A 27,087-nucleotide genomic window follows, 5' to 3' on the forward strand; every position below is an offset into this window, starting at 1 on the left:
CTATTTGCCTTGTACAAGGTCAAAAAGGAAAGTGGGTGTGGATGAACAGGTAAAGGGACTGGGGACTGGTTAGCAAAGTGGTATTTTTGACAGAATGTAAAAAAAAAAAAAAAAAAAAAAGGAGTTAGGTTTTTTTCTTTTCTTTTTTTTTTATTAGTGACTGAATGAGACCCTCATAGCAAATTCTCCTGGTAGAAAATAGCTTCTAGGAAAGGTAATTTTTTTTTTTACTTCTTGTAAAGGCAACCTAGATTCAGTTGTCATATTACCCAAAGCCAGTTGTTAGTAAAGGAAGAAAAACTGTTGGATTTAGTTTCTTTATGATAGATGTTTTAATGCCAGTAACGATCAAAATTTCCTAATAATTCACTTTTTTTAGAACCTTGTTTTGAACTTTAATGCAAGATTAACATGATATGTTTCTCAGCAGAATTTTAAGAATAGGCTTCTTTTTATTTTATTGTACCCTTTTCATTCCAGAATTCTGGCTTTACAAATTATTACTAGGAAGATTGACAGATAGGTTTGGGATTTGAAGGGTATGCATTGAAACTGGAGAAGAAATTATAATTTCCAAGGGTATGCTGCTAAGTCGCTTCAGTCATGTCCGACTCTGTGCGACCCCATAGACAGCAGCCCACCAGGCTCCCCCGTCCCTGGGATTTCTCAAGGCAAGAACACTGGAGTGGGTTGTCATTTCCTTCTCCAATGCATGAAAGTGAAGAGTGAAAGTGAAGTCGCTCAGTTGTGTCTGACTCCTAGCGACCCCATGGACTGCAGCCTACCAAGCTCCTCCGTCTGTGGGATTTTCCAGGCAAGAGTACTGGAGTGGGGTGCCATTGCCTTCGGGAATAGAGCACAAAAATGAGTAATGTGATGTAGCTCAACTTGTTAAATTGATAAGGTAAAAAAGCTCAGATGGTGAAGAATCTGCCTGCAATGCAGGAGATCCAGTTAGATCCCTGGGTGGGAAAGATCCCTTGGGGGAGGATATGGCAACCCACTCTAGTGTTCTTGTCTGGAAGATTCCATGGACAGAGGAGCCTAGTGGGCTACAGTCCATGGGGTCACACAGAGTCGGATACAACTGAGCAACTAACACACACCACACACACACACACAGAATAATAAAAAATAAAACCACCAAAATATGTAAAAGAATTAGTATGTATAACCAAGACTTAAATACAAACAAAACTTTTCACAGCCTAACTTTCAGAAAACCATTGAAATATAAAAGAACCTCTACCAGAGAACCGAGAAAATAACATTTTCTAGTTGGTAAAGAAAGCCAGACCAGACTCAGCAGAAATTATGAGGGGAATATCATGTTTTAGAGAAAAAAAAAATGTTATCATAAACCAAGCTACTGGGCAGTGAAATAGGCTGCCTCTAGGAGAAAACAAATTTCAGATATTTAAATGGAGGCCGAATGACCTCTGGCAGGGATGAACTGAATGAAAAATTACACTAAATGACCTTTATAGTTTTCTTCATATAAACATTTCATTTCTTATTAAGTTCTTAGGTATCTTCAGATGTGCTCTACTAGAATAATAATAGAAAAATGAAGTGAAAGTGTTAGTCACTCAGTTGTCTCTGACTCTGCCACCCCATGGACTGTAACTTGCCAGGCTCCTCTGTCCATAGAATTCTCCAGGCAAGAATACTGGAGTGGGTAGCCATTCCCTTCTCCAGGGGATCTTCTTGATCCATAAAATTAAATCAGGCTTTGTTGCTTTCATGGTTTAATTGCATAAAGATTCTTATAAATTCTTAAAAAATCCTTTAATTTATAGAAAAAGACTTCTAATTGACCTGAAATCCCTGGCATAAGTAGTATTAACTTTAACACTATAGTAAAATTATTTTTATGTATAGATGCAGAAATGATGGGTCCAAAATGGGCCATAAGTATTTCCTTCCCAATAGACTACAAAATAAACAATAGTGTAATCCAGTCAAAAGGAATACAACTTAATATCATGAACTTTAGAAAGGTGAGCCAAGGAAGAATCTGTTTTAGCATGGCATAGAGCTGTTCTTAACCCTGCCTCTATATTCCAGAAATATAACAGATGAGACATCAAAATCCTTGGAATTGGCATTACTACTTCCGAATTAGCCATAAAGTGAAATGAAATGACCTCCTTATCTTTTTTGACTATTCTAATATAGCATTCTGAAATGACTGCTGGAAAATAAAGAGTCAAATGGAGGATATGAACAAATAGGATACCTGCATCTGAAAAGACCAACAAGACATTTCCCATGAGTAGGACAGGCAATCAGTAACCAATGAGCAATTCTGACCATACAGGTTCTTCATACTATGCAGTGATAAGTAGAACAGTAAATTTTCTTACCTCTGAATTGCAGTAGAGAGGAGGTGAGTTTACAGAACAACACTTGGAGGCAAAGTCTGAGCGCTTGGCAACCAGCTCTTGGAGATCCGTCTCCGTGGCATCAGGAAATTTTCCTCTTAGTCGCTCTGCCAGTCTGAAAGGCCAATTTTATGTAAAGTTGTAATAGATGCACTCTATAATCATGTCCAGTGCAAAATGGTAGCCACTTCAGATCTTTTGCAACAGCAACAACAAAAAAGGAAAATAGTGACCCTTAAGAAAACTCAGTATCTGTGGAATGATTTTTGATGCCTCAGTTGAAGAATAGGAAGTGAAATCTGTCTTTTTAGATCATGACAGTAAACATACAACCTGCTGCTGAGTTTGAATTCCTATTATTCCCCTTTCATTCACTCAGTTACATCAATCACATGGATGACCTCCTCCTCTCTGCTCCCTAATCTTTCATCTTCTCTCCAATTCTAGATTTCAAACTCCTCAAAGAGTACTTCCCTTATAGGACTTTGTCACCTTAATGAACTTTCTCTCATATATAATCTCTTCTGTTTGCCTACTACTCAACTAGCTATGCTGGAAGACACAACAAGGGCTTTGTGTTTTTTAAGCCCTGCTTTTTATGAACTCTCCATCTCCATTTAAGATGGTGCTAGGATCTGACTTTGTTGATTCCCTCCTGGTTTGAATGGTCCCTCCCAGTTTAAATTAACTCTCTCTTCTCATAATGGATAACTCAGCCTGGTTTATGACTTTTCCAAGAAATATTGATACTTGCCAGCCCAGTAGTGGGCATTGGGACATAATGGAGACCCAAGTTTATCTAGAGTTGGGATTAGTATAATGGATGCTGGGAAAGGACAGACGGGTGAGGGGGATTAGCTTACTTATTAAAGAGTTATTGAAAATAGTAGGTCCCGGCTGGGAGGGAAAGGAAGTCAGACTAGATGCAACTCAGAGGATAGGGAGAAAAAGAGGGTCTGTGGGATTTTAAAAACCTAGATTCAATAGCTTCAATCTTCTCTACTTTCAAAATCCCAAATATCAATTCCACTGCATTAACACTTTTAATGAACTGAGATTATATAAATTATCACAGAATTATCCCATGTAACCCTAGAGTTCAAAACAAAACTGTTGGCAGGGAACTTAATTTTGTATTATCCATAATATTCTATGCCACTTCCATAATTTATTAATTATATAATCTCCTGATAAATGGGAAACAACCATTTTGAACTTAAGGCTTTCACATTTATTTTTCTTTTAGACTTTGTTAAGGTCTTCATAGGGGTCACTGAAGGTTTCCTCCTTTTGGGATTCTTTAAAAGTTTTTTTTGTGAGGTTGTATTTGTGCTTATTTGAGGGCTGTGTTGTTGATGGTTTGAAATAGATCTAAGAAATTTGCTTAATGAAATTGAGAATGACATGATCTCACAGAGATATTTTCTAGGAAGCCAGTAAAACTTTTGTTATGACCTGTTATTTTAGTATTAACACCTATTTATAAAGACATGCTTCCTTCTTTAACTTGAGAAAAATGGCTATTGTACCTTATTGATTAACATTTCTATTTCCAGTTTATAGAGAATATATACTGGTAATGGATGACACTGTTCTTGATTGAAAGTTTGGGTTGTCTTATCAGACAATATGCCATGAATTTAGCTAATATTTTTCAGCAGTTTTAGTTTCTCAGTTATGTATAGCAACAACTACAGATAACTTTTTGGTAAGAGTGTTGATATGAGTTAATTATATATTTTTTAAATCATGTCCCTGTGGATCTTGGAATTTATGTTTCTGTGACTGTGTTCTAACTGACCTCTCATCTGATATACATGACATCTCCCCAGAAAAGAACTGTTTTTTCTTATATAGGTATCAGATTGACTATTCTTTACAACGCTTAAATTGCATCTCCTCTTTTAACTGCTCACTTAACACATCTGAAGTCTTCAATCCTGCTTCAAATCACAATACCAGGCTATTAATAAATTTGAAGGAATCAGCCAGAACGAGACCCTTACTTTTTCTTGTACTCAGTAAATGTGTTTTCTGAATAATCAGCACATAGTTCTTGTCCTTTTTGAATGAAAGATGATAATTCCCTTGTCAATTGAGGGCCCTGTAAGAAAATAATGATTACATAACAATTACTTGTCTTGAAACGCTCTTCAGAGAGATGTTAAATCAGAATTCCAGGCAATGTATCAATATGAGTGTCTAACCTATGGACACCTTATCTTTGACAAAGGAGGCAAGAATATACAAAGGAGAAGAGACAATCTCTAATAAGTGGTGCTGGGAAAACTGGTCAACTACTTGTAAAAGAATGAAACTAGAACACTTTCTAACACCATACACATAAATAAACTCAAAATGGATTAAAGATCTAAACGTAAGATCAGAAACTGTAAAACTCCTAGAGGAAAACATAGGCAAAACACTCTCTGACATAAATCATAGCAGGATCCTCTATGACCCACCTCCCAGAGTAATGGAAATAAAGGCAAAAATAAACAAACGGGACTTAATTAAACTTAAAAGCTTTTGCACAACGAAGGAAACTATTAGCAAGGTGAAAAGACAGCCTTCAGAATGGGAGAAAATAATAGCAAATGAAGGAATTGACAAAGAATTAATCTCAAAAATATACAAGCAACTCCTGCAGCTCAATTCCAGAAAAATAAACGACCCAATCAAAAAATGGGCCAAAGAACTAAACAGACATTTCTCCAAAGAAGACATACAGACGGATAACAAAAACATGAAAAGATGCTCAACATCACTCATTATCAAAGAAATGCAAATCAAAACCACAGTGAGGTACCACTTCATGTCAGTCAGAATGGATGCTATCAAAAAGTCTACAAACAAAAGTCTCTACACCCTCTCCAGTCTAAATGCTGGAGAGGGTGTAGAGAAAAGGGAACCCTCTTACGCTGTTGGTGGGAATGCAAACGAGTATAGCCATTATGGAGAACAGTGTGGAGATTCCTTGAAAAACTGGAAATAGAACTGCCATACGACCCAGCAATCCCACTGCTGGGCATACACACTGAGGAAACCAGAAGTGAAAGAGACACGTGTACCCCAATGTTCATTGCAGCACTGTTTACAACAGCCAGGACATGGAAGCAAACTAGATGTCCATTGGCAGATGAATGGATAAAAAAGCTGTGGTACATATACACACACGATGGAATATTACTCAGCCATTAAAAGGAATGCATTTGAATCAGTCCTAATGAGGTGGATGAAACTGGAGCCTATCATACAGAGTAAAGTAAGTTAGAAAGAAAAACACCACTATAGTATATTAACGCATATATATGGAATTTAGAAAGATGGTAACGATGACCCTATACAAGAGACAGTAAGAGACACAGTTGTAAAGAACAGTGTTTTGGACTCTGTGGGAGAAGGCGAGGGTGGGATGATTTGAGAAGGTAGTGTTGAAACGTGTATATTATCATATGTGAAGTGGATCGCTGGTCCAGGTTCGATGCATGCGACAGGGTGCTCAGGGATGGTGCACTGGGATGACCCTGAGGGTTGGGATGAGGAGGGAGGTGGAAGGGGGCTTCTGGATGAGGAACACATGTACGCCCATGACTGATTCATGTCGATGTGTGGCAAAAACCACTACAATATTGTAAAGTAATTAGCCTCCGATTAAAATAAATTAATTAATTAAAAAATTATGTGTCTATTATCTACATTGGATATTTTATAACATTTTCTACATAAGGCCAGATTGTAAACATTTCAAGCTGTGTAAGTGTCATACAGTCTCTGCTGTAACTAATCAACTGCCAACATGGCACAAAAGCAACTATAAATAATGAGCAGGACTGTCTTATGATGAAACCTTATGAACACTGAAGTTGGAGTTTTATGTAATTTTCATGTATAATGAAATACTATTTTTAAACCATTTAAAAGTGTAAGACTACTTTTAGATCACAGGCACCAGGCCAGACTTGCTTTGTTAACCCTTGAGCTATACCAACATAAATATAGAAAATTGTACCTTTGCATTTAAACAGGCAGTAGAAGATTCAGAGTGGCAGCATTCATCAAGGCTTTTCAGGGTTGACTCAAGTATTTTAGTGAGGAATACTTCTGGAATCCGAGTCTTCCTGCTTAGTTCAAATATATACCTGGCAGAAGAGAGAAAGGAGATAACACTCTAACATGGGTAGATTTGCGTATACACGTCATGTTCTGAAATTTAGTATCTATTACCTGGCTTAATTAAAAATAAAAGATTGAACTAAAAATGACTCCAACACGTTTTAAGTTAAAATTCTCATTGAAATACAAGTTATTGATAGTTGCTTTGAAGCTATTGTGACTAGTTAAATTAAAATTCTATATGTACCAAATATATATTTGTTTATAAATTTATGCATTAACAGATCTATCAATACTTCAAATATATATGGAACTGCATTTGTGCAAAGATAATACAATAAATCCAATATAATGCATCAAGTGGGTACCTTAAGTAGCTTTTCTTAAGTAATTTGTGTAAACGCTTCCATTGTCTCATCCCAATATTTATGTATTTGTAAAACTGATGAGTATTTAGACAAATGTAAATTAGAGTTTCAGTTCAAGTTCAGTCTAAATTCTAATCTCTAATACGAGTAATTGATTTTGGGGGCCTGTTAATTCAAACTGAGATATTTTGAGGCCTTAAGTATGCACATACTTGTAGCATATGCAACTCAGTGTATGTAGCCCACGGTGTATCTCAATTCTTAGTGGGAGGAAAACAGATAAAGGCTTACCATCTCTTTGAGTTTTAATTTCTTTTGTCACTTAATGCTAGTGAAAGTCAATATTGTCAAATTAAATCAACCCTACTTACTGATCCAGGACCTTGGTGTTTCCTTCATCACACACATCTTTGTTCATGGGCAACTTGACATCTGGCAATTCAGGGTTTGGGGAAGCTGGCATGAAGTAAGCGCACACAAATATCTCCATGGGTGTTTTTTCTTGACAACAGTCCTTAAATTTCGAATTTTTAGTGGATAAGTTGTCACAGAGTTTTACTGCATATTCAGGAAGCTACAAGAGAAATTGTGAGTTTGTGCATTGTTAGTTTCTAGTTAGTCTCATTAAAAATAAGGAAAGCTTAAAAAAGTCAGCATGAATGCTCTTACAAGGTACTGCTGCTGCTGCTGCTGCTAAGTCGCTTCAGTCGTGTCCGACTCTGTGCGACCTCAGAGATGGCAGCCCACCAGGCTCCCCCATCCCTGGGATTCTCCAGGCAAGAACACTGGAGTGGGTTGCCATTTCCTTCTCTAGTGCATGAAAGTGAAAAGTGAAAGTGAAGTTGCTCAGTCATGTCTGACTCCTAGCGACCCCATGGACTGCAGCCTACCAGGCTCCTCCGTCTATGGGATTTTCCAGGCAAGAGTACTGGAGTGGGGTGCCATTGCCTTCTCCTCTTACAAGGTACAGTGGTAGACTATTCGTGAAGTGCAGTTTGTCAGTATGTTATTGTTGTTCAATCGCTGTGTCTGACTCTTTTGTGACCCTATGGACTGTAGCCTGCCTGATTCTTCTGTCCATGGGATTTTTCAGGGAAGAAGACTGGAGTAGGTTGCCATTTTCTCCTCCAGGGGATCTTCCCAACCACAGATCGAACCCACACCTCCTGCACTGGCAGGCAGATTCTTTACCACTGAGCCAGTAGGGAAGCCCTTGTCAGTATGTACTAAAAGCCATGAAGTATAACAGTATGATTTCCAAGAATTTACTCTCAGATCATAATAATGAATGAAGGGAAGATTTAGCTAAAAACGATTAAGGGCAGCACTGCTTACCATGTTAAACTGAAACAACCTAAATCCGATAAAAGGGAACTAGTTTAAAACATGGTATATCTAGGTAGCTAAATGTCTCTGGAGAAGGAAATGGCAACCCACATCAGTATTCTTCCCTGGAAAATCCCACGGACAGAGGAAGCCTGGCGAGCTACAGTCCATGGGGTCTCAAGAGTCGGACATGACTTAGCGACTAAACCACCACCACCAGGTAGCTAAATGTAGTATATACAGTACATATATAAAGTCCCACTTAGCCATTATAAGTCAGGTTATAGAGAAACACCTATCACTGAGATGTATCCTTAAAGAAAGACCAGATGTCAAAGTATCTGTTTCTAAAGAGGTCACAGACATGGAGTGACTTCTATCTAAAGTAACAGTACAAATTTGTATGTACTTGAATGGATGATATAAATGAAAAATGGTGAAAAAGTTGGATGGCTATTAAATTTTAACAAGTATAACAAAACATTAGAAGCTTTTAATAATGAGTTCAGTGTTGTCTAATAAAACAGGTGAATGATATAACAGGTGATGATGAAATATTCTCTATCTGTATTGTCCAATACTGAGCACTTGAAATGAGGCTAGTGTTTTCAAAGAACTGAAGTTTAGTTTAAATGTAACCATCTATGGCTAGTGGATATGCTCTGGGCTCTGTAGGTAGAGTAAGGTCTTCGGAATCAGAATCTTGGCTTTGTGTGGACTTTGCCACTTACTAGTTGTAGGACTTCAGTTTATTAATCCTTGATAATCTTGTTTCCTCATCTGTACAATTGAGTTAACAGTGTATTTAAATTTCATAGGATACATAGGAGAAGTCACTGAGATGATGCATGTAGAAAGCAGCTTAGGAGAGTGCTGGCCATTCAGTAAGTGGTCTACGACGATGAACATTTTCTTACCTCCTTGATGCAGTCCTCAGAGACAGAGTCACAGCACTTGGAGAGGATTGTTGTAATATCTTCAGCAAGTGGCAGAACATCTTCCAGATGTGCAGTAGGCACTTTCTGGGCAAATTTGATGAGATGGCTGAACAGTTAAAAATGAATGATTAGTTTACCTATATTCTCAGTTTTCTTGGTTTATTTATGAACATGGTCTGGAGGAATAATATCCAAGTTTTACTTCTTTGTCCTCAACATTTGCATAGAGCATATCTGTCATGTAGCAGATCCTTTGTGCAAAAGTCACTATTGAAAATTCAGCCATTCCCAATGAATCTCTTCATGTTTTCAGTACTGATAAAGAGCTTCTCTTCTGGCCAGATTTTTGTAGCTGAAGCAAGCCTTTAAAATGTTAGATCTAGGGACATCCCTAGGGGTCCAATGGCTAAGACTCTGTGCTCCCAGTGGTTCTGGGTTCAATCTGTGGTCAGGGAGCTTCATGCCTCAATGAAAAGATGCTGCATACCACAACTAAGAGCTGGCCAATAAACACAGCCAGATAAATGCATTTTACAAATTAAAATGTTAGACCTAAAATGGTAATAAAGAAATGTCTAACATCTATTCATAGGGCCAATGTTGTGTTTTGTGGCCCCTCCTAGTCTTTAGAATTGTTCATAAATTTACTTAGAAACTACAGATAAAAGGAATAGTGATGTTTTGTTTTCATTAAATATTCTTTTGAAATATAATTCTAACTGTATGGCATTCTCTCATATGGATATATTATAATTGATTTAAACATGCTGTATTCTAGGCATATTAGGAAATGTTTTTCCTATTTAAAAAAAGTGGCGGCAATATTTTTAGCTAAACTTTTGTTCACACTCAGCTCTTCAGAGTAAATTTCTACACACTAATGCAAGTATAAGTTTATGATATATGAATTATATCTTATATATTATTTATGGTATATATTTAAGATATATAAAGCCATTTATGTATGTACATCTTTATAGGATGTTTTATACTATGAATTACTGTGCTCTACACACCTAATACTCTTAATGCAAAAGAAAAACTAAAGGGAATTTCAAGAGAAAACACAATTTAGTTTTTCAGTAGTTCTAATGGAAGATTATCTTTAAAGAATTCATGAAAGTAGCTTCTATGGCCTTTGGGGGAAACTTAAGATCTGGTGCCAGCATGAATTATTGCATTATCATTAGAGGAAAGAATTTGTGAATCAGAGTAAGAAAAATTAAAGAGACTGTAAATACTAAAGATATAAAGCTGGCAAATATAGATGTCTGATAAGCTATGAGAGAATTGTAAACATAGAAACTGTCAAAATTAAAGTGTGACATTAACAAAGCCATACAAAAATCAAAGTGAAGGTTAGAACAAAGTAAAGAATTAAAATAAATTCAAGGAGCTTAAGAGATATATAAAAAGAATTCAGGAAGTTTTCTTCCCAAGGAAAAAATGGGCAAAGCAAGTAATGGGTGGTGAATAAGAAAATGATTGTTTTTGCTTGTGTGTTTGCAATATACAGCATTATGAATATTGAGGAAATAATTTCTAGTGGTCTACCAGTCTTATGATGAGTATATGGAAAATGTTGATTAAAAGCAAATTAGGTTTTATAATAGTCTTGTTCCTTTGGTTCATGTTCTGTGTAGAGAAAATAAAAAGTAGCTGAGCACTATTTTTGAGGATTGTAGGAACATAACACTATAGTTTGTATTTTCTATTGCAAACATTTTTTTAGAGAATCCTAATACAGATTGATAGCACAGAAATAGCTACACATACTGATTGTGCTTAATTTTTACCTGAGCCTTGACTTCTCCTTCCCATAAGCAGCGTATTGTGAGCAGATTCTGTTTGTCATAATGGTGAGAAGTGAAAAATGTTTAAGCTGAAGTCTCTAGAAAATAAATGAGAAATATTTCATTAGATGGTCAGGATACATTGAAAGCAGTGTGCAAAAGTAGCAGAAAAAAGGGACATTCTGACTCCTTTTAATGACTAGAAAACTGAATTCTGACCAAAGGAACATTTCCCCCAGAGTTGCTTATGTGTGTTTTTCCATTAACAAAATAAAAAAGAGGCATTTAAAAAATATTTTCAGATTCCAGAATCTGAATCTAACATTATTTAAAAGGAATGGCATTAATAGAAGAAAAAAGTACATAGCTAATGATGAATATATAGCTGTGATGAAATGACACCTACCTCTTTCAAAAAGCATACTGTTGGGTTTGGTGAAGTACAGCAGGACCCTACCATAGAGAGATAACTCTTGGTGTAACCGACTAAAAGTGTCAGAGGAGCTTGTCCATAATTAATGGAATATTCATACATAAATCTGTAGGGGAAAAATAGTAGGATTAATGAAAATATTTGTGGGAAACAACTCACTTTTTCAGAAGTGTTTTGATGGGGGAAAAAAAAGGATGCATGTTACTTTATAGTTTTAATATCTAAAAAAGCACCCGGGATATAGAGCAGGGGTTATAATACTAGTCACTTTTTTTTTAATTGTATGATTTTTATTAAGTGATATTTTACAGACTGGTTCGAACTCAAGTCTGCGAGTCAAGAAAAATTAAGTAAATGAAAAAAGGATATGGCAAAAAATGTGCTCCAGGTACAACAAACCAACTTTTTTCTTCAAGAAAGAAAATGTGGTCATGGTACACTACTTGAATTTTAAAAAGGAAACAAAACACATAAACTGAAAGTTACTGTACATGAAATGAGACAAAGTCTAGTTTTTTACCTTCTGTCACACATGTTCCTATAAAATAAGGGATGAGGCTAAATTCCTTCCAGATAGACAGTTGAGAACACCAACGGATTAACTATCCAGAAGGGCCAAGTCTCAAGTATTTCTCCCTGGCTGCCCAGTCTGATCCATTCTGAAGGGTTTTAAGTTCATGAGAAACTGGCTACATGATCAGTTTATAAATGGATATTAAGGCAATTTACTTATCACCATCTTAAGACATTCGGGATTGTCTTGAATAAGTGGTTCAGCTTGTACTGTTTTACTTAAGAAATTCTTTGATATAAGAGGAAACCTGACTTTAGCAAGGATGTCAACCATAAAAGGTTGGCGGTTAGGTTCATCATATTTCAACCATCTGACAGCAGCACATAAAACTGACCCTCTGCTCTGACAGAGGGTCCTGGTTGAGGAGATGTGTAACTTGCTTGACAAGTTGTAGAAATTCATCAGTTTTAGAAACATCAGTAAAATGCTGATGAATAAAGTCATCTGCAGTTGCTTTCCATTCAGGACAGTCTAGACACTCTGCTAATACAGTTATGCCAAGACGGTTTGAAGCATCAATTTGTTTTTTCAAAAAATCAACACACATTTGCTTCACAGGTTCAATCTGGTACTGGTTTGCTGCATCTAACAAGGACTGAACATCGTTGCTATTCTCAGAAATTCTAGCGGTATAAGTGAATTCCACAAGTTGTTCAGTAATGTCAGGTTTGGCATCTTTGAGTTCCACTTGAAAGGACTTTGATTCAAGCATGTTAGTTGTGAACTTTAGGTTAAAAAAAATGAATGGCTGCAGCAAGACAACACGATGAGCAGGTATCTTTCTTTCCTGGACCGTAAGGATCACATCACACAGTATTGTCTGTTTTCCGCATGTTATTCATGACACCCATGAAACTTGCCAACAATTTGGCTTCCTCTCCAGTAGCAAGTTTCTTTTTGGTCTTCTTCTTGCTGCTCTTCTCCACCCCAGAGGCTTCCACTCTCCCTCCCTCAGCGTGGTTCACGCCCGGGACTCGCCAGTCTCGGCGAGAAGTTGCACACTCCAGGCACGCTTGGGCTTGTGTTCACCAAACACCAAGGCTGGGACAGTAGCTGCAGCACTCTGCTTTGGAACGCGCGGGCAGCGCCACTGCAGTAAGGCAGGGCCGGACAACCCGCTCAGAAGCTCGCTATAAGGCAATGTAGTCTCTGGGCTGCGTCTCCAGCAGAACTGGAGCTGGAAGGAGGTTCCTGTGGCACTATATACTAGTCACTTTTAATCAATATTTTCATTAAAAAAATCTTTCCCAAATTTCCACGTAGATTACTTGAGAGAGGTCATTTGTCCCTTTGTTCATTTAGCTTCTACCATATGCATGGCCTGGGGTGGCTGCTTATTAACGTTAATGAAACAAACTAAAATGAATGTAATGCAATTACCTTTCATTATCTGTTGAGTTTAGACAATTGTTATGTATTGGCTTGTTGATTTGTTGAAATTCATTTTTAGGAGTATAAGCCCCTAAGGGTCTAAAAAGACTCTGAAATCCTGGGCAAAATCTTCTCTGACAATTTACAGGTATCGGCAAACCAACCAATTTTTATAAAATTATCACCTTGACTTATTTCTAAAGCCAGTTTTAATGACATTTCTTTTGACTTCTCTGTGTGTGTGCATGCGTGTGTGTGTGTGTGTATTCTATTATTACAAATAAATATTTTCAATTTTCATTTATATGGTCTTCTAAGTCTAAAGAATCAACATATAACCTTCTCGAGAATATTAAACAATGAAAAAAAGAAATGTAATATGTTTGCTTTGCAATATGTGTCTTGTTCACAGCTGTTTCTGGGGATGTACTGTAGGAATGAGAAAAAGCTATTTATTTCTTATGCTCTGAAAACAAAAGTGAAAGTGAAGTCGCTCAGTCGTGTCGGACTCTTCGCGACCCCGTGGACTGTAGCCCACCAGGCTCCTCCATCCATGGGATTCTCCAGGCAACAGTACTGGAGTGGGTTGCCATTTCCTTCTCCAGGGAATCTTCCCAACCCAGGAATTGAACCCAGAGTCTCCCGCATTGCAGGCAGATGCTTTACCCTCTGAGCCACCAGGGAGGTCCTATGCTCTTTTGCACAGCAATAAAATCCTATCGGATGGAGTATGCAAAGATCCCTAACATAAGAGTAATCACAATAGCTGCTGTTAAATATTTGAAAATGTCACAAGGATGGGGGCATTCCAGGTGATTCTGCTTCAGATACTAGAACTAGGATGACAGAAGGTGGGGGTTTGGGAAAGTTGCTTTCATCTTCATCTGAGAAAAGGCATTTATAATAATCAGCACTGACAAAGATGGGCTGTCTTGGGTTACAGCCAATTTTCTGTTATTGGAAATTGTCTGGGTTGTGGTATGGTATAAAAGGTGTCTGTACACAGTAGGGGGTTAGCTTAAACATGTTTGTTATTTTGTACCCTGAAGTTTTACATGTGATGAAAGCTGCTTACCGATCAGCAAAGTCCTTGGGATCTTTCCTGAATGCCTCACAGATCTCGTCATTTGTTGGCTCTACGTAAGTTGGAAATTCTTGTGGCTGGTGCTTCAGGGCAGCCATACAGAGCTTCTTTTCAAGGCCCTCATGGGTGCAGCACTCAGGAGTTCCAGGGTGCACTGGGAATGGAGAGTTGCTTTCACAGGACTTGTCAGACAATGCTGAAGTCTAGGATGAGAAAAGAAAAACAAGTAAACTCACATACATACAATTTTTTGGCCTTTAGTTCTCCACCTGGTATAGTATCTTAGCTCTAAATTTGAAAACTCTCATTGGAAACAAAGTTGTCTATGACAAGTTGCATAATTCTAGTTTCAGGCAAGTACAGAGTCTTATGTTAAGACTCAGAGTAGGACCTAAAGAAAACCTTCATTAATGAGTGGATGGTGTGTGACTACAGCCTTTAGAGGCTGGATCCTCTAGTTTAGTGTTTCTCCATGGGGATATTAACATCTCTGAAGATGAGGGAGGTCCTTTTAAAAAACTCCATTGATTCTGATATGATCTGCCATCTGCATTCTGTTCTAAATACTATGCTGAGAATGGTTACCTCTCTCTGCCTTCCTCCCTTCCCTTTGTAACTTGAACACACTCTTAATTCTTGACTGCCTTGGTCTTCAACACTGATCTATGTTCTTGAACACAGTGGTTCTTGAACCTGCTTTTGCATCATATCACAGACTATATAAAAATTGGAACTGCTTGGGCTGCATAACACAGAAATTCTGATTCAGTAGGTCAAAGATGAGGCCTGAGGTTCTGTTTTTTCCCAAAGCCCCAAAGTTTATTTTCCTGTGTATCATAGCTGAAGCAGTGCTACAACTTAATTTACTGCCTCAACAATGGTAGACTGATTCATGTGGGCAGATTAAGCCCATGGTAATACCACCAAACAATTGTAGCAACGAACTGTTCTTTTTGGGAAAAATTTGATATCTGGAATAATTTGATGCATGGAATAGAAATAGTCATCATGGAAAAAATTATTTGAGGATTTACATGGGAAAAAGACTTTGACATCTTTACACTTACTTTATAAGTTATCTTTTTAGGACAAAACTTCTAAAGATCTTTCCTGTCAGTGAAGGAAACCAATGTGATATTAGTTTTGTAAACCAGAAGTAAACAGTGAAACTTTCACCATTTCTTTGTCTGGCAACTTCCCTATTTTTCCTTTATTACTTTCTTCCAAATAAGAAAAGTTTACAAAGAAAGTAACATATTTATAGAAGAAAATTGCTTTGAACAACAGGAGAAGGAAGATGTAATCCAAAAAACATCAGTGCCATTTCTGTACTTATGATCTGTCTCTAACAATATTGGAGCCCATCTTTGGTCAATGGATGGGTTAGCAAATATATAAAATAAAATGGAAATAAAAATGTGCTCTGTTTTGATTACAATTTGTAGCTTGCTTGTTTAACATAGTGCAGAAGGTAGGGTTGAAATAATGTACTTTTGTGGTTTATGGGAGAAAATGTTAAAATTCTTAGAAAGTAGATAAGGGCCAGATAAAGCAATTAATGGGTAAGAGTCACTGTGTAGAATATATTCTAATCAGGTCTTTGGAACATTGTTTCTGTTGGCTAACTGCCACGGCTTTGAATAGGGAGATATTTGCCTGTAGAGGCATTTATCAAGATGCAGTTAAATGCCATTTTTATTTGGCCTGATGACAGTACCAGTAAATTGCTAGAAACACATGTAGTCCCGCCTCTTTTAGCTACTGTCTATATTTTGAAAACTGTCATTTCAGCATTTTAAATTTCTGCAGATATACTCTAATGGAGAAAATGCAGAACTTAGTGTGTGTGTGTATATATAGGCCAATTTTTGAACCTCAAACTAGTTTGAAACCAATGCTAAGTTTTTCCAGGGCAGCTGGTACCAGTCTTGGCATGATACAGGTATGCATATTGGTAGGCTTCTAAGATATACAGAATGTTGGAATTATTTCAGGAGGTTCATGAACTACACCCCAGTTTTCTCATTTGAAACTTGTAGGACCAACGGGCAAAATTGATCACTATACTAGAATAAATTTTAGTTCTGAGATAATAGGTTTCATATTTCCCCTAAACTTGGAGTAGGTGGGTTGGTGTCTAAGATTTCCCCAAGATGTGATGTAAAGGCCTATCTTGACTCTGTTCTATGGGCCACAACAGATGAGGCCAACCACATATCCCTACCCTGTTGTCATAGCAGTCAGGATCGGCCCCTTCCGCACAGCAGGTTACTGTTAAGGAAACAACTTCATTCACAAGATGGCTGATCTGTTCAAAGGTGCCACTGGGAAATTTTCTGCTGTATAGGACCATTGACCTGAGGAGAAAAATGAACATACTCAGAATTTTTAAAAGTCTTCATGTTTGTGCATATTTTAATATGAAGTCTCTTCCATTGTCTTTTTAGTGGAATTTTGCACACGTTCTTGACCAATAAAAATAGGACATTGACTTTAAAAATAGGTTCACTTAGAACAAAACCTCATCTTGTAAAGCAGTAGAAGATGGAGTTGAGGGGTTCCATCAAACCAGCCTCATGTTCTTTCCTCTCTCAAGCTTCTCTGAATGAACCTGTTCTTGCCCTTGTTATGCTGTTTGCCATAGTCCTAGCATGTACTGCTGCCTTTTAATTCATCTTAGAAAACTATGCTTGCTCTCAACTCATTGGTAAACCTATAACAAATTCTCAGACCATGGTAGGGGTAGTTCAGCTTGAATCTTTGGATGGTCTCCATATGCCTAACGTCTCTGCCCACTTTGACCCTGGGACTCTATCCTCTTAATCTCAGTGGAGCTCAGTTTAGCCCCTGAAGCTGAATTGAAGTTACCTCACATTGAGCTTTGGAGAAGGCAATGGCACCCCACTCCAGTACTTTTGCCTAGAGAATCCCATGGACGGAGGAGCCTGGTAGGCTGCAGTCCATGGGGTCGCTAGAGTCGGACACGACTGAGCGACTTCACTTTTACTTTTCACTTTTATGCATTGGAGAAGGAAATGGCAACCCACTCCAGTGTTCTTGCCTGGAGAATCCCAGGGACAGGGGAGCCTGGTGGGCTGCCGTCTATGGGGTTGCACAGAGTCGGACACAACTGAAGCGACTTAGCAGCACCCTGAGCTTCATTCTAGGTCAGGTAACCAGGAAGAGTGAATGAATACATCATACTTACAAAGATGTGAAGTCATCTCTTCCCAGGCTGGCAAGGTCCTTGCAGACTTTATCTTTCTCATAATCTCGGCCTAACAATCAGAAATACAGAAATTGAATCTTTCCTCTTTAAATGAATGGTCCATTAAATGTGCATATACAAAGGGACATGATTCATTGATATGAAACTAGCATTTTCTTAATATCTTTATGCAGCTTCATTTTGGGGGTGCCTTCTTGTTTCTCACAATGGATCAGAATTTGATAACATACTATTTGATGGCATTCTATAAACTTTAATGACAATTAAGTTAAGAAAAAGAATGAAATAGTACTTAAAGTAGGTGAATCAAAATATATATGCTAACTAGTAAATTGGAAGTGTTCTTTTTGATATTAGGTCACTCAGTCATGTATGACCCTTTGCAACCCACTGGACTGCAGCATGCCAAGCCTCCCTGTCCTTCACTATCTCCTGGAGCTTGCTCAAACCCATGTCCATTGGGTTGATGATGCCATTCAACCATCTCATCCTCTGTCGTGCCCTTCTCCTCCTGCCTTCATTCTTTTCCAGCATCAGGATCTTTTCTAATGAGTCAGCTCTTCATATCAGGTGACCAAAGTATTGGAGCTTCAGCTTCAACATCAGTCCTTCCAATGAATATTCAGGGTTGATCTCCTTTAGAATGGACTGGTTGGATCTCCTTGCAGTCCAAGGGACTCTCAAGAGTCTTCTTCAACACCACGGTTCAAAAGCATCAATTCTTCGGCATTCAGCCTGCTTTATGATAATGTTAAAAGAAAGCTTTTTATCCCTCCCTCTTTTCTTTGCTTCAGATTCATCCAAGGGCTCAAATGAACCAAGAAGAAAATAAATGGAGAGCATGTCTACATTACAAAGTGAAGCACTGGGCACAGGCATGCAGGCCTTTCAGGGAGGGGTGTGAGACCTGGTGTTGCCACTCTTGCTTCATTCACACCTCCAGACTCTCTAACAGAAGGCTGGGTAAGCTGAGGGAAAAATTGGAAATTAGGCAAAATAATTTTTTGGGAAAGTTGTCAGTCCATGTGATGGGTTCGGGAGAGTGGTAAGAGAGTGCTTTTCTTCACTTCAAGAATTGTAAGAGAGGCTTCAAAGAACACATTCAGACCTTGATAGGTGATCCTTGGAAGATGCGATGGCATGGTCAGGTATCTGATTCAGCCTTGAGAAAACTGTACATTTAGAAGGTCTGGTTAAGTGGCCTGGGGCAACAGAGGTTGGGCTGTGAGTGGGAGACTCTGCTGTGGCCTGTGTACCTGATGCTGATTGGGCAGGAGAGCAAAACTGGCCTGGAATCATCCTATCTGTCTCTTTTTCTTTGAAGTGGGGAGACATTTATGTAGAAGGCAGTAGGCTACCAAGAGTAGGATGCCCTTGTGCAGATGTAGACAATTTGAAAATCAAAGGGCTAGAGGGAGCTCTTAAGTTGCCCGATGATGTGAGTGATCACCAGGGATGATGGGGAAAGAGATCTCCAAAGAACCCACAAAAAGAATGTGTTAACTCTGAACATCTGTAACCAGAGAAAGGAACGCTACCTCACCAGGCTGCCCACTGAGTGAGATTTGCTGCTGCTTATCTTTCCTGCTGGCTTCTTTTTTCCTTGTGTTAGCCCTGGAGGAACTAAAAGCAGCCTAGAGAGTAGGATGAAGGAGAAGAGAACAGGCAGAGGAAAGTATATGATCCCCTTTGCCATTAAAGGCAACAAGACTGAAATACAAATGACCTGGGGGAATCAAACTTCCCACTTTAAATGAATTTACAATTTTTTTAAAAATTTATTTTTAATTGAAGGATAAGTGCTTTACAATATTGGTTTGGGTTCTGCCATATGTCAACATGAATCAGCCATAGGTATACATGTGTCCCCTCCCTCTTGAACCTCCCTCCCACCTTTCACCCTTTCCTACTCCTTGACAGATGAATGAATAAGGCTGTGGTACCTATATACCATGGAGTACTACTCATCCATAAAAAGGAACACATTTGAATTTACAAATTTTTGATGATTGACCAGAAATTTCCATGACTGTTATAAGGTGGTTATTTTGAGGTTCAAAAGGACCATAAGACCTTATTTGTGTGATCAGAAAAATAAAAGCCCTACTTTCAAGTCCCTCGACATGGTTGGGAAAAGCTTGTTCCCACAGGGAATGAGTACTTTGTTGATGGTGAGACCCATGTTTTCAACATACGTATTACATACACAGTATGTTTTCAACATACCTATTACATACACAGTAGGAGAACACAGGGAAGGCAGTCAATATTTGTCCCTGATTCATCATTCATTCAAGTAAGTCTAGGAAATTTCCCAATATTTTGATACTATATTTAAAAAAATAAGTATATAAGTGGCCCAGTTCCTATTATAAATTGTTTTGATGTTTAATAACTCATCCTCCTGGATTTAAATATTGGGAAATCCTTCTTGGGTGATATGATGGCAACTACTGGTGTGCCTTTTACCACCTAGATGGCCTTGCCTCAACTCCACGGAAGAATAAATATATGTAACACAGGGTAGAAATTCTTCTTGTTTTTAAATTGGAATGTGTTAGTTTCAGGTGTACACAGAGTAACTCAGTTATACATCTATTTACTCTATTTTTAGATCATTTTCCCATATAAGCCATTACAGAGTATTGAGTTCTCTGTGCTATACAGTAAGTTCTTCTTAGTTATCTATTTTACATCATATATTGCTTATATGTAGACATTCTTGTTTTATGATTTGGAGTGGAGGTGGTCGTGGTTGGATACTGACCAGGGAAGATTGTTTTTTTCCCTTTTAAAAAGACTCTCTTTAGGATTTGTTTGAATTAATGGTGAAAATGCCTGATTTTGGTGAAAACTGCTCATAGAGGAAACTGTTGCACCCTAAGTCTTTCAGGTGAGCTGTTTAAAGTATATATCCAAGGTGAGAAGTCAGAATTGAGGGACCAAAGCTTTCTTAAGTGTCATTTTGTAATAAGGGATTAACAATACCATCAACATGACAAAGTGGATAAAACCCTACATAATCAAATATCACATTATCTTGGAAACTAGGATAAGACAGTAGGATTGACAACAGCTTTTGATACTCTATTGACTATCTGAGAACCTTCATGTCTAGTACATTTCCTGTAATTTATTAACTCATTTACAAGGTTGGATATTGTCAGTTTCAAAAGGTCAAAATAAAGCAGGAATTTTCTGTTAATCATTAATGGTATCTGGTGGGACTGAAGATTAGGGCACAGAGGGAAAGATTTTAGGATACAGCTATCCTCCTGTAAGGACAGAACAGGTAGTATGAGGATATCAGCGACATTTGTTACTCCTGGGTAGAGCTGAGAGAAATGGCGGACAGTAGATTTTAGTTCAGTGTGAGAGAACTTTATAGCTGTGGCTAATTAATAACTGAAATGATGAACAGCTTTTTGAAGCGAGTTTGTTTTGTCCTAGAAATATTCAAATAGAGTTTAAATAACAGTATATTGGGGGCTTCCTCGATAACTTTGTGGGTAAATAATCCACCTGCAATGCAGGAAACACAGGAGACTCAGGTTCGATCCCTGGGTTGGGAAGGTCCCCTGGAGGAGGAAATGGCAACCCGCTCCAGTATTCTTGCCTGAAAAATCCCATGGATAGAGGAGCCAGGTGGGCTACAGTTCATGGGGTCACAAAGAGTCGGACCCAACCAAGTGACTAAGTATGTGTGCATACATACATTATAGATTCCTGGATTTAGTACACAGTTATATCCTCATGATCTTCCAGGTCACTTCTAAAAGTTACAAAGTCACCCTTTTTGAAATAGTAAGAGTAAGAAATTATATAGAATCTTTTTTCCAAAGCTTATCCTTTGAAGCTACTCAAAAACATAGCTGGAATAAGAACTCATTTATTCTCAATGCAAACGGGCTAACTTTGTTTAATAAACTCTCCCTATAAAACTTCAGAGGTCACTTTTGTTTTATTGTGACCAGTGAACAAAATGCAAAATGAGAGCCTGCATTAAGTGGGGACACCTCTGAATATTTAAGGAACGATTTTGTTTCTAGCTTTCCAGGTTTCTCACTTCACTAAGGAAGCAGAGTTTCACTCAGTGTGTTGAGAATGTGAGCACATGTGAATGTAGTGCAAGTGGACACTACTGTTTAAACACTAGTTTAAACAGCTTTAATTAAATCAACTGTGTCTGTACAGAAGCACATTGAAATCCATGTGTATTTTTAGTTAGAATGATAACTATTATTAGTTAGAATGACAGAAAACTGAGAAGCTAGATCAACTACACAAGACTTAAAATGGTTTTGGAACCATGTTTTCTTGGAATATTCAGCCTTGGGCAAGACAGAAGCAAGGGAAAAAGCCCAAAAGAGGCACTGAAGAAATTTAGAATTAAAATATAAGATAAAACTGTTCTTACAGAAGTAGCCCGTAGAGGAAGCTGTTACACCGTGTATCTTTTAGGTGGATTACTTTAAATATTTCTGACCAGAAAAAATTCATTTATTCAAAGAGATCTGGAGCTTAACTGGCTAAGTGAGTATGCTAATCACTTTTTCATCTTCTAAAAAGTAACAAATACTGAAGTTAATTTGAAATGCAATTTATTAGAAATCGATTCCTTATTCCATGGAATACTGCATAATGTTTTCACAGCAGTTGAGCTCACTTTGATTCATATGATTAAACCCTATATCAAGTGAATTTCAAATGACATACTCTGTTATTTCATGTGTCATGTGGCTGGGAAGAGGACAGTCTGGACTTTGAGGCAGCTCTGGTAAATATTGGCATAATCCCGGTGACACTGGAAAATCATTTTCACATCCTGATTCCTCAGCACTCAATGTTTACAAATGTCCTTAACGGACTTGCTTTTTGCAGTAGCGTGCCCCTTTTCTATCTGTATTGCAAAACATTTTGGTAACTTGTGCCTCATTCTGGGATTCTGAAAACATTTGGTTTACTTCTGGGAAATCTTTACTGCTTTATGTATCTCTCACCTCTTGCAACACAGCTGACAATACTTGTTCATACATGGGACAGACGTGTCTTGAGGACTTACTCTGTGCCAGGCATTGGGTTCAGTACTAAATATACAATAAAGAGCAAAATAGACATGACCTTGCCCTTGTGGAACTTTTACTCTAGTGGGGATAGACGATATGATACTTACTGTGGTGATACAAACTTTAGGGTATTTTGAATGTTTTAACTATTGGTTTAATCTTTCTCTAAAACCATATTGATCCTCTAGAGAAGCTGTATAGCAGTAGCTATGGTTAGAGCCTAAATAATACTGAATTGAATTAAAAAAAAAAAAAAAAGCAGGATGCTAAGAACTGTCTTAAGTTGCTATTTTCCTATTATGTTCTGGAGAATCATGGGCTTCCAGAGCTGTTGGGCATTGACATTTTTGCAGTTTTATTTGTTTGACATTTTTATTTCCATCCTGCACTGACAGACTCATCTATGTCAGAAAAGGTCAGTATACTCATGCTTTAGACTTAAAGAATAAGGTTTGTACTATTCATTTGGACTAGTAGGGCTAGATATTCAGAGTAGTGGTTTTAGTTGAGAACTTAAACACTGTTGGGCTAATTTAGGAAGTTGCCCTGTTAATCAAAACTAAAGGAAAAAAAAATCACAAAAAACAGATGTCACTAGAAACACTGTCAATGAAGAAGTGGTAATCAAATTAGTACTTTTATTTCATTTTTTCCCCCAGTTTTCTTGGGGGGAGCTCATTTCCATTCACATTTTAAATCATTATTATCTAACCCATTGATCTGGTTTCATACTGATATTTGCTGGCAGGTATGTGGTTTTGAGTTTAAGTCAATGGGCAGAAATTAAATTCTTTTTAATATTGAGTTCTTTTTAATATAGAGTTCTACATGACTTCTACTGACTTCTACATGACTAATCTAGAAGAAATTAACTGTAACTTTTAGGCTGCCATCAATGGAACATTTCAGATGTTGAAAATTCACAAATAGTAGAAGATAGGATAGCAATGGGTCAGTTGCCCAGATATTACAATTGCAGTAGAGGATGGCCTCATAGACTCACTCAAATGTGATGTCTTTGGGTTCAACATGGGTGGTAGGCCATATAGATGCTACCCTCACCAAAGTCCCAAAGGAGGCATTCTTCCTCCATGCATCTCATTTCACCTCTCCTTCGCTTCACAAATTGAGCACCTTGTCATCTACAAAGCCTTTTGCAGAGGTGAAGATAAAGGAGCAAGTTTCCTTCTCCCACCTTTGGCATGAGTGACAGTGTTGTCTTTGGTATCCTGACTTGGAAACTTAGAATGCATTACAGGTCTTGGTTTTTAAAACAGCATAAGAATAAATAACATGATAAAGCACCATATAAGAAATTTGAAAGCCACCAATACTTAAGGAACTGAGGTCTGATAGATAAGAATAAGACCACAACACCAATAGCAACAATGGTGATCATTGCCATAGAAGACATTGAAACAAAGCATATGAACTCCTAGAATGGAAGAGGGCCTTTAGAAAGACTTGTGGAAGGAACTGCCACTTGAAGTGGACCACGAATGATGGGCAGGATGTTAACAGGGATAAATGAATTGGGAGAGGAATTTTAAGTAGAGAGAACAACATGAAAAAAATATATGAAGTTAGAAAATCAGTCATATCTGGAGAATGAATAACCCAATAAAACTGAAGTGAGGGACTTAAATACTAGAAAAGGTGATCACCAAAGTTTTACTTATTTTTTTAAGGTAATTGGGTATTTACTGAAATAACATTCATGTACAGGCATGAAAAACTTGGAGTTGTATTCAAGGAAGAGTAATCTTAGGATCTAAGTGAAATAGTACCTTGTTATTAAGGCTGTTCTATGAAATACGTTAATCTATGTAAAAATATATAGCACATCTCCTGCCTAATATGTACTGCAAGGGGATCAAACCAGTAAATCCGAAAGGAAATCAACCCTGAATATTCATTGGAAGGACTGATGCTGATGCTGAAGCTGAAGCTACAATACTTTGGCCACCTAATGCGAAGAGCCGACACATTGGAAAAGATCCTGATGCTGGGAAAGATTGAAGGCAGGAGGAGAAGGGGGCAACAGAGATTGAGGTAGTTGGATGGCATCACTGACTCAATGAACATGAGTTTGAGCAAGCTCTTGGAGATAGTGAAGGGCAAGAGAGGCCTGGCATGCTGCAGTCCATGGGGTTGCAAAGAATCGGAGATAACTGAGCAACTGAACCATTAACAACAAAACGTGGTTAAAACTCAATGAATGTTAGCAGTTCTTCTCATGGTAAAAATCTACTGACAGTACATAGTAGGAAATACAACTTATATGCCTTGTGATCAGGATCCCATGTAACTTGCTGCAGTCCTCTCGGGTGGTAGGCTACATTATTTTCTGGTCAGAGGAAAATGGTAGAGAAGGTGAAACCCAAACTCCTAGGAATCAGGGAATTGAGTTAACATGTATCCCAGTTACCTCCTGGCCAACTCCCCCTGGATCTGGTCAATAAAACTGTAATCTATCAAAAGTGAGATGATTTCACTCATTGACTCTTTCCTTTGGGAAGTCCCAGCCTGTCACAGGGCCTGGAAACCTATAGTGCTGTATTTCTATTGCTATGGTAATAAATTCCCACACATTTAATGGCTTACATTTACTTCTTAATATTTAGGTTGGGTAGTCTGACACAGATCTCACGGAGCTAAAATCAAGGTGTCAGCAGGGCTCTGTTCTTCTGGAGGCTCTAGTTTAGTTCAGTTGCTCAGTTGTGTCCGACTTTTTGAGACCCCATTGACTGCAGCATGCCAGGCTTCCCTGTCCATTACCAACTCCCAGAGCTTGGTCAAACTCATGTCTATCGAGTCAGTGATGCCATCCAACCATCTCATCCTCTGTCATCCCCTTCTCCTCCTGCCCTCAATCTTTTCCAGCATCAGGGTCTTTTCAAATGAGTCAGTTCTTCACATCAGGTGGCCAAAGTATTGGAGTTTCAGTGTCAGCATCAGTCCTTCCAATGAATATTCAGGGTTGATTTCCTTTAGGATGGACTGGTTGGATCTCCTTGCAGTCCAATGGACCCTCAAGAGTCTTCTCCAACACTACACTTCAAAAGCATCAATTCTTCAGTGCTCAGCTTTCTTTATGGTCCAACACTCACATCCATACATGACTACTGGAAAAACCATAGCTTTGACTAGATGAACCTTTGTCAGCAAAGTAATGTCTCTGCTTTTTAATATGCTATCTAGGTTGGTCATAGCTTTTCTTCCAAGGAGCAAGCATCTTTTAATTTCATGGCTGTAGTCACCATCTACAAATAATTTTGGAGCTCCCCAAAATAAAGTCTCTCACTGATTCCATTGTTTTCCCATCTATCTGCCATGAAGTGATGGGACTGGATGTCATGATCCTAGTTTTCTGAATGCTGAGTTTTAAGCCATCTTTTTCACTCTCTTCTTTCACCAAGAGGCTCTTTAGTTCTTCTTTGCTTTCTGCCATAAGGGCGGTGTCATATGCATGTCTGAAGTTATTGATATTTCTCCCAGCAGTCTTGATTCCAGCTTGTGCTTCATCCATCCTGGCATTTCACACAATGTACTCTGCATATAAGTTAAATAAGCAGGGTGACAATATACAGCCTTGACATACTCCTTTCCCGATTTGGAACCAGTCTGTTGTTCGTGTCCAGTTCTGTCACTTCTTGACCTGCCTACAGATTTCTCAGGAGGCAGGTCAGGTGGTCTGGTATTCCCACCTCTTTACGAATTCTCTGTGCTTTGGAGGCTCTAGGGGAGAATCCATTTCCTTGCCTGCTCCAGTCTCTAGACACCTCGGCTTCTGGGCTCAAGAGCCCCTTCCTCCATTTTCAAAACTGGCAACTTTGTACCTCTCTGCGCCTTTTCTCCTTAGCACATCTTCCTCTGACTGATTCTCTTCTGCTTCTCTCTTGTGATTGCATTGGCCTTACTCAGGTAATACTTTCTATATTTTTCTGTTTTAAGAACAGCTGAACCTGCAACCTTAATTCCCCTTTGTGACGTAAGCTAGAGTTTTTTCAGGTTCCAGGCATTCTGACATTGACATTTCTGGAGGACGCTCTTTCTGCCTCCCATACATGTTACTATTTAAGCCTGAGATTGTACCCACCATTAGGTGACTCCAAATGGAGACCAGAATTGGTGTGGATTCATATAAGACAGTCTGATTCCTAGAATCCCACTAGCTGGCTATGCATGTTCATCCCTATTGTTTCATTGTTGTTTTTCATTTGGTAAGTTGTGTCCAGCTCTTTGTGACCCCCATGGACTATAGCACTCCAGGCTCCTCTGTCCTCAACTATCTCCTGGAGTTTGCTCAAATTTATGTCCATTCCATCAGTATCATTTCATTAGCTGCTGGGAGCCACCACAGGAGATCCCACCCATGACAAAGGTCATGCGGAGAGAACCTGAC

General features: G+C 38.3%; 1 protein-coding gene across 3 annotated transcripts in view; it reads right to left on the reverse strand.

Moving 5' to 3' along the window:
• Positions 1-27,087, reverse strand: part of GC (GC vitamin D binding protein) — a 55,964-nt gene that overhangs the window by 22,177 nt on the left and 6,700 nt on the right. For all 3 annotated transcript variants that reach the window (XR_234992.4, XM_005208092.4, NM_001035380.2), the window contains 10 exon segments: positions 17,596-17,665; positions 16,612-16,744; positions 14,379-14,590; positions 11,332-11,464; positions 10,929-11,023; positions 9,112-9,238; positions 7,240-7,442; positions 6,397-6,526; positions 4,391-4,488; positions 2,367-2,499 (listed from right to left, as the gene is read on the reverse strand). Coding sequence is in view for 2 of the 3 variants with exons in the window: in XM_005208092.4 (XP_005208149.1) it covers positions 2,367-2,499; positions 4,391-4,488; positions 6,397-6,526; positions 7,240-7,442; positions 9,112-9,238; positions 10,929-11,023; positions 11,332-11,464; positions 14,379-14,590; positions 16,612-16,744; positions 17,596-17,665 (1,334 nt within the window). In the remaining variant the exon portion in view is untranslated.

The sequence above is a fragment of the Bos taurus genome, chromosome 6 (assembly GCF_002263795.3).
Source record: "Bos taurus isolate L1 Dominette 01449 registration number 42190680 breed Hereford chromosome 6, ARS-UCD2.0, whole genome shotgun sequence".
Lineage (NCBI taxonomy): Eukaryota > Metazoa > Chordata > Mammalia > Artiodactyla > Bovidae > Bos > Bos taurus.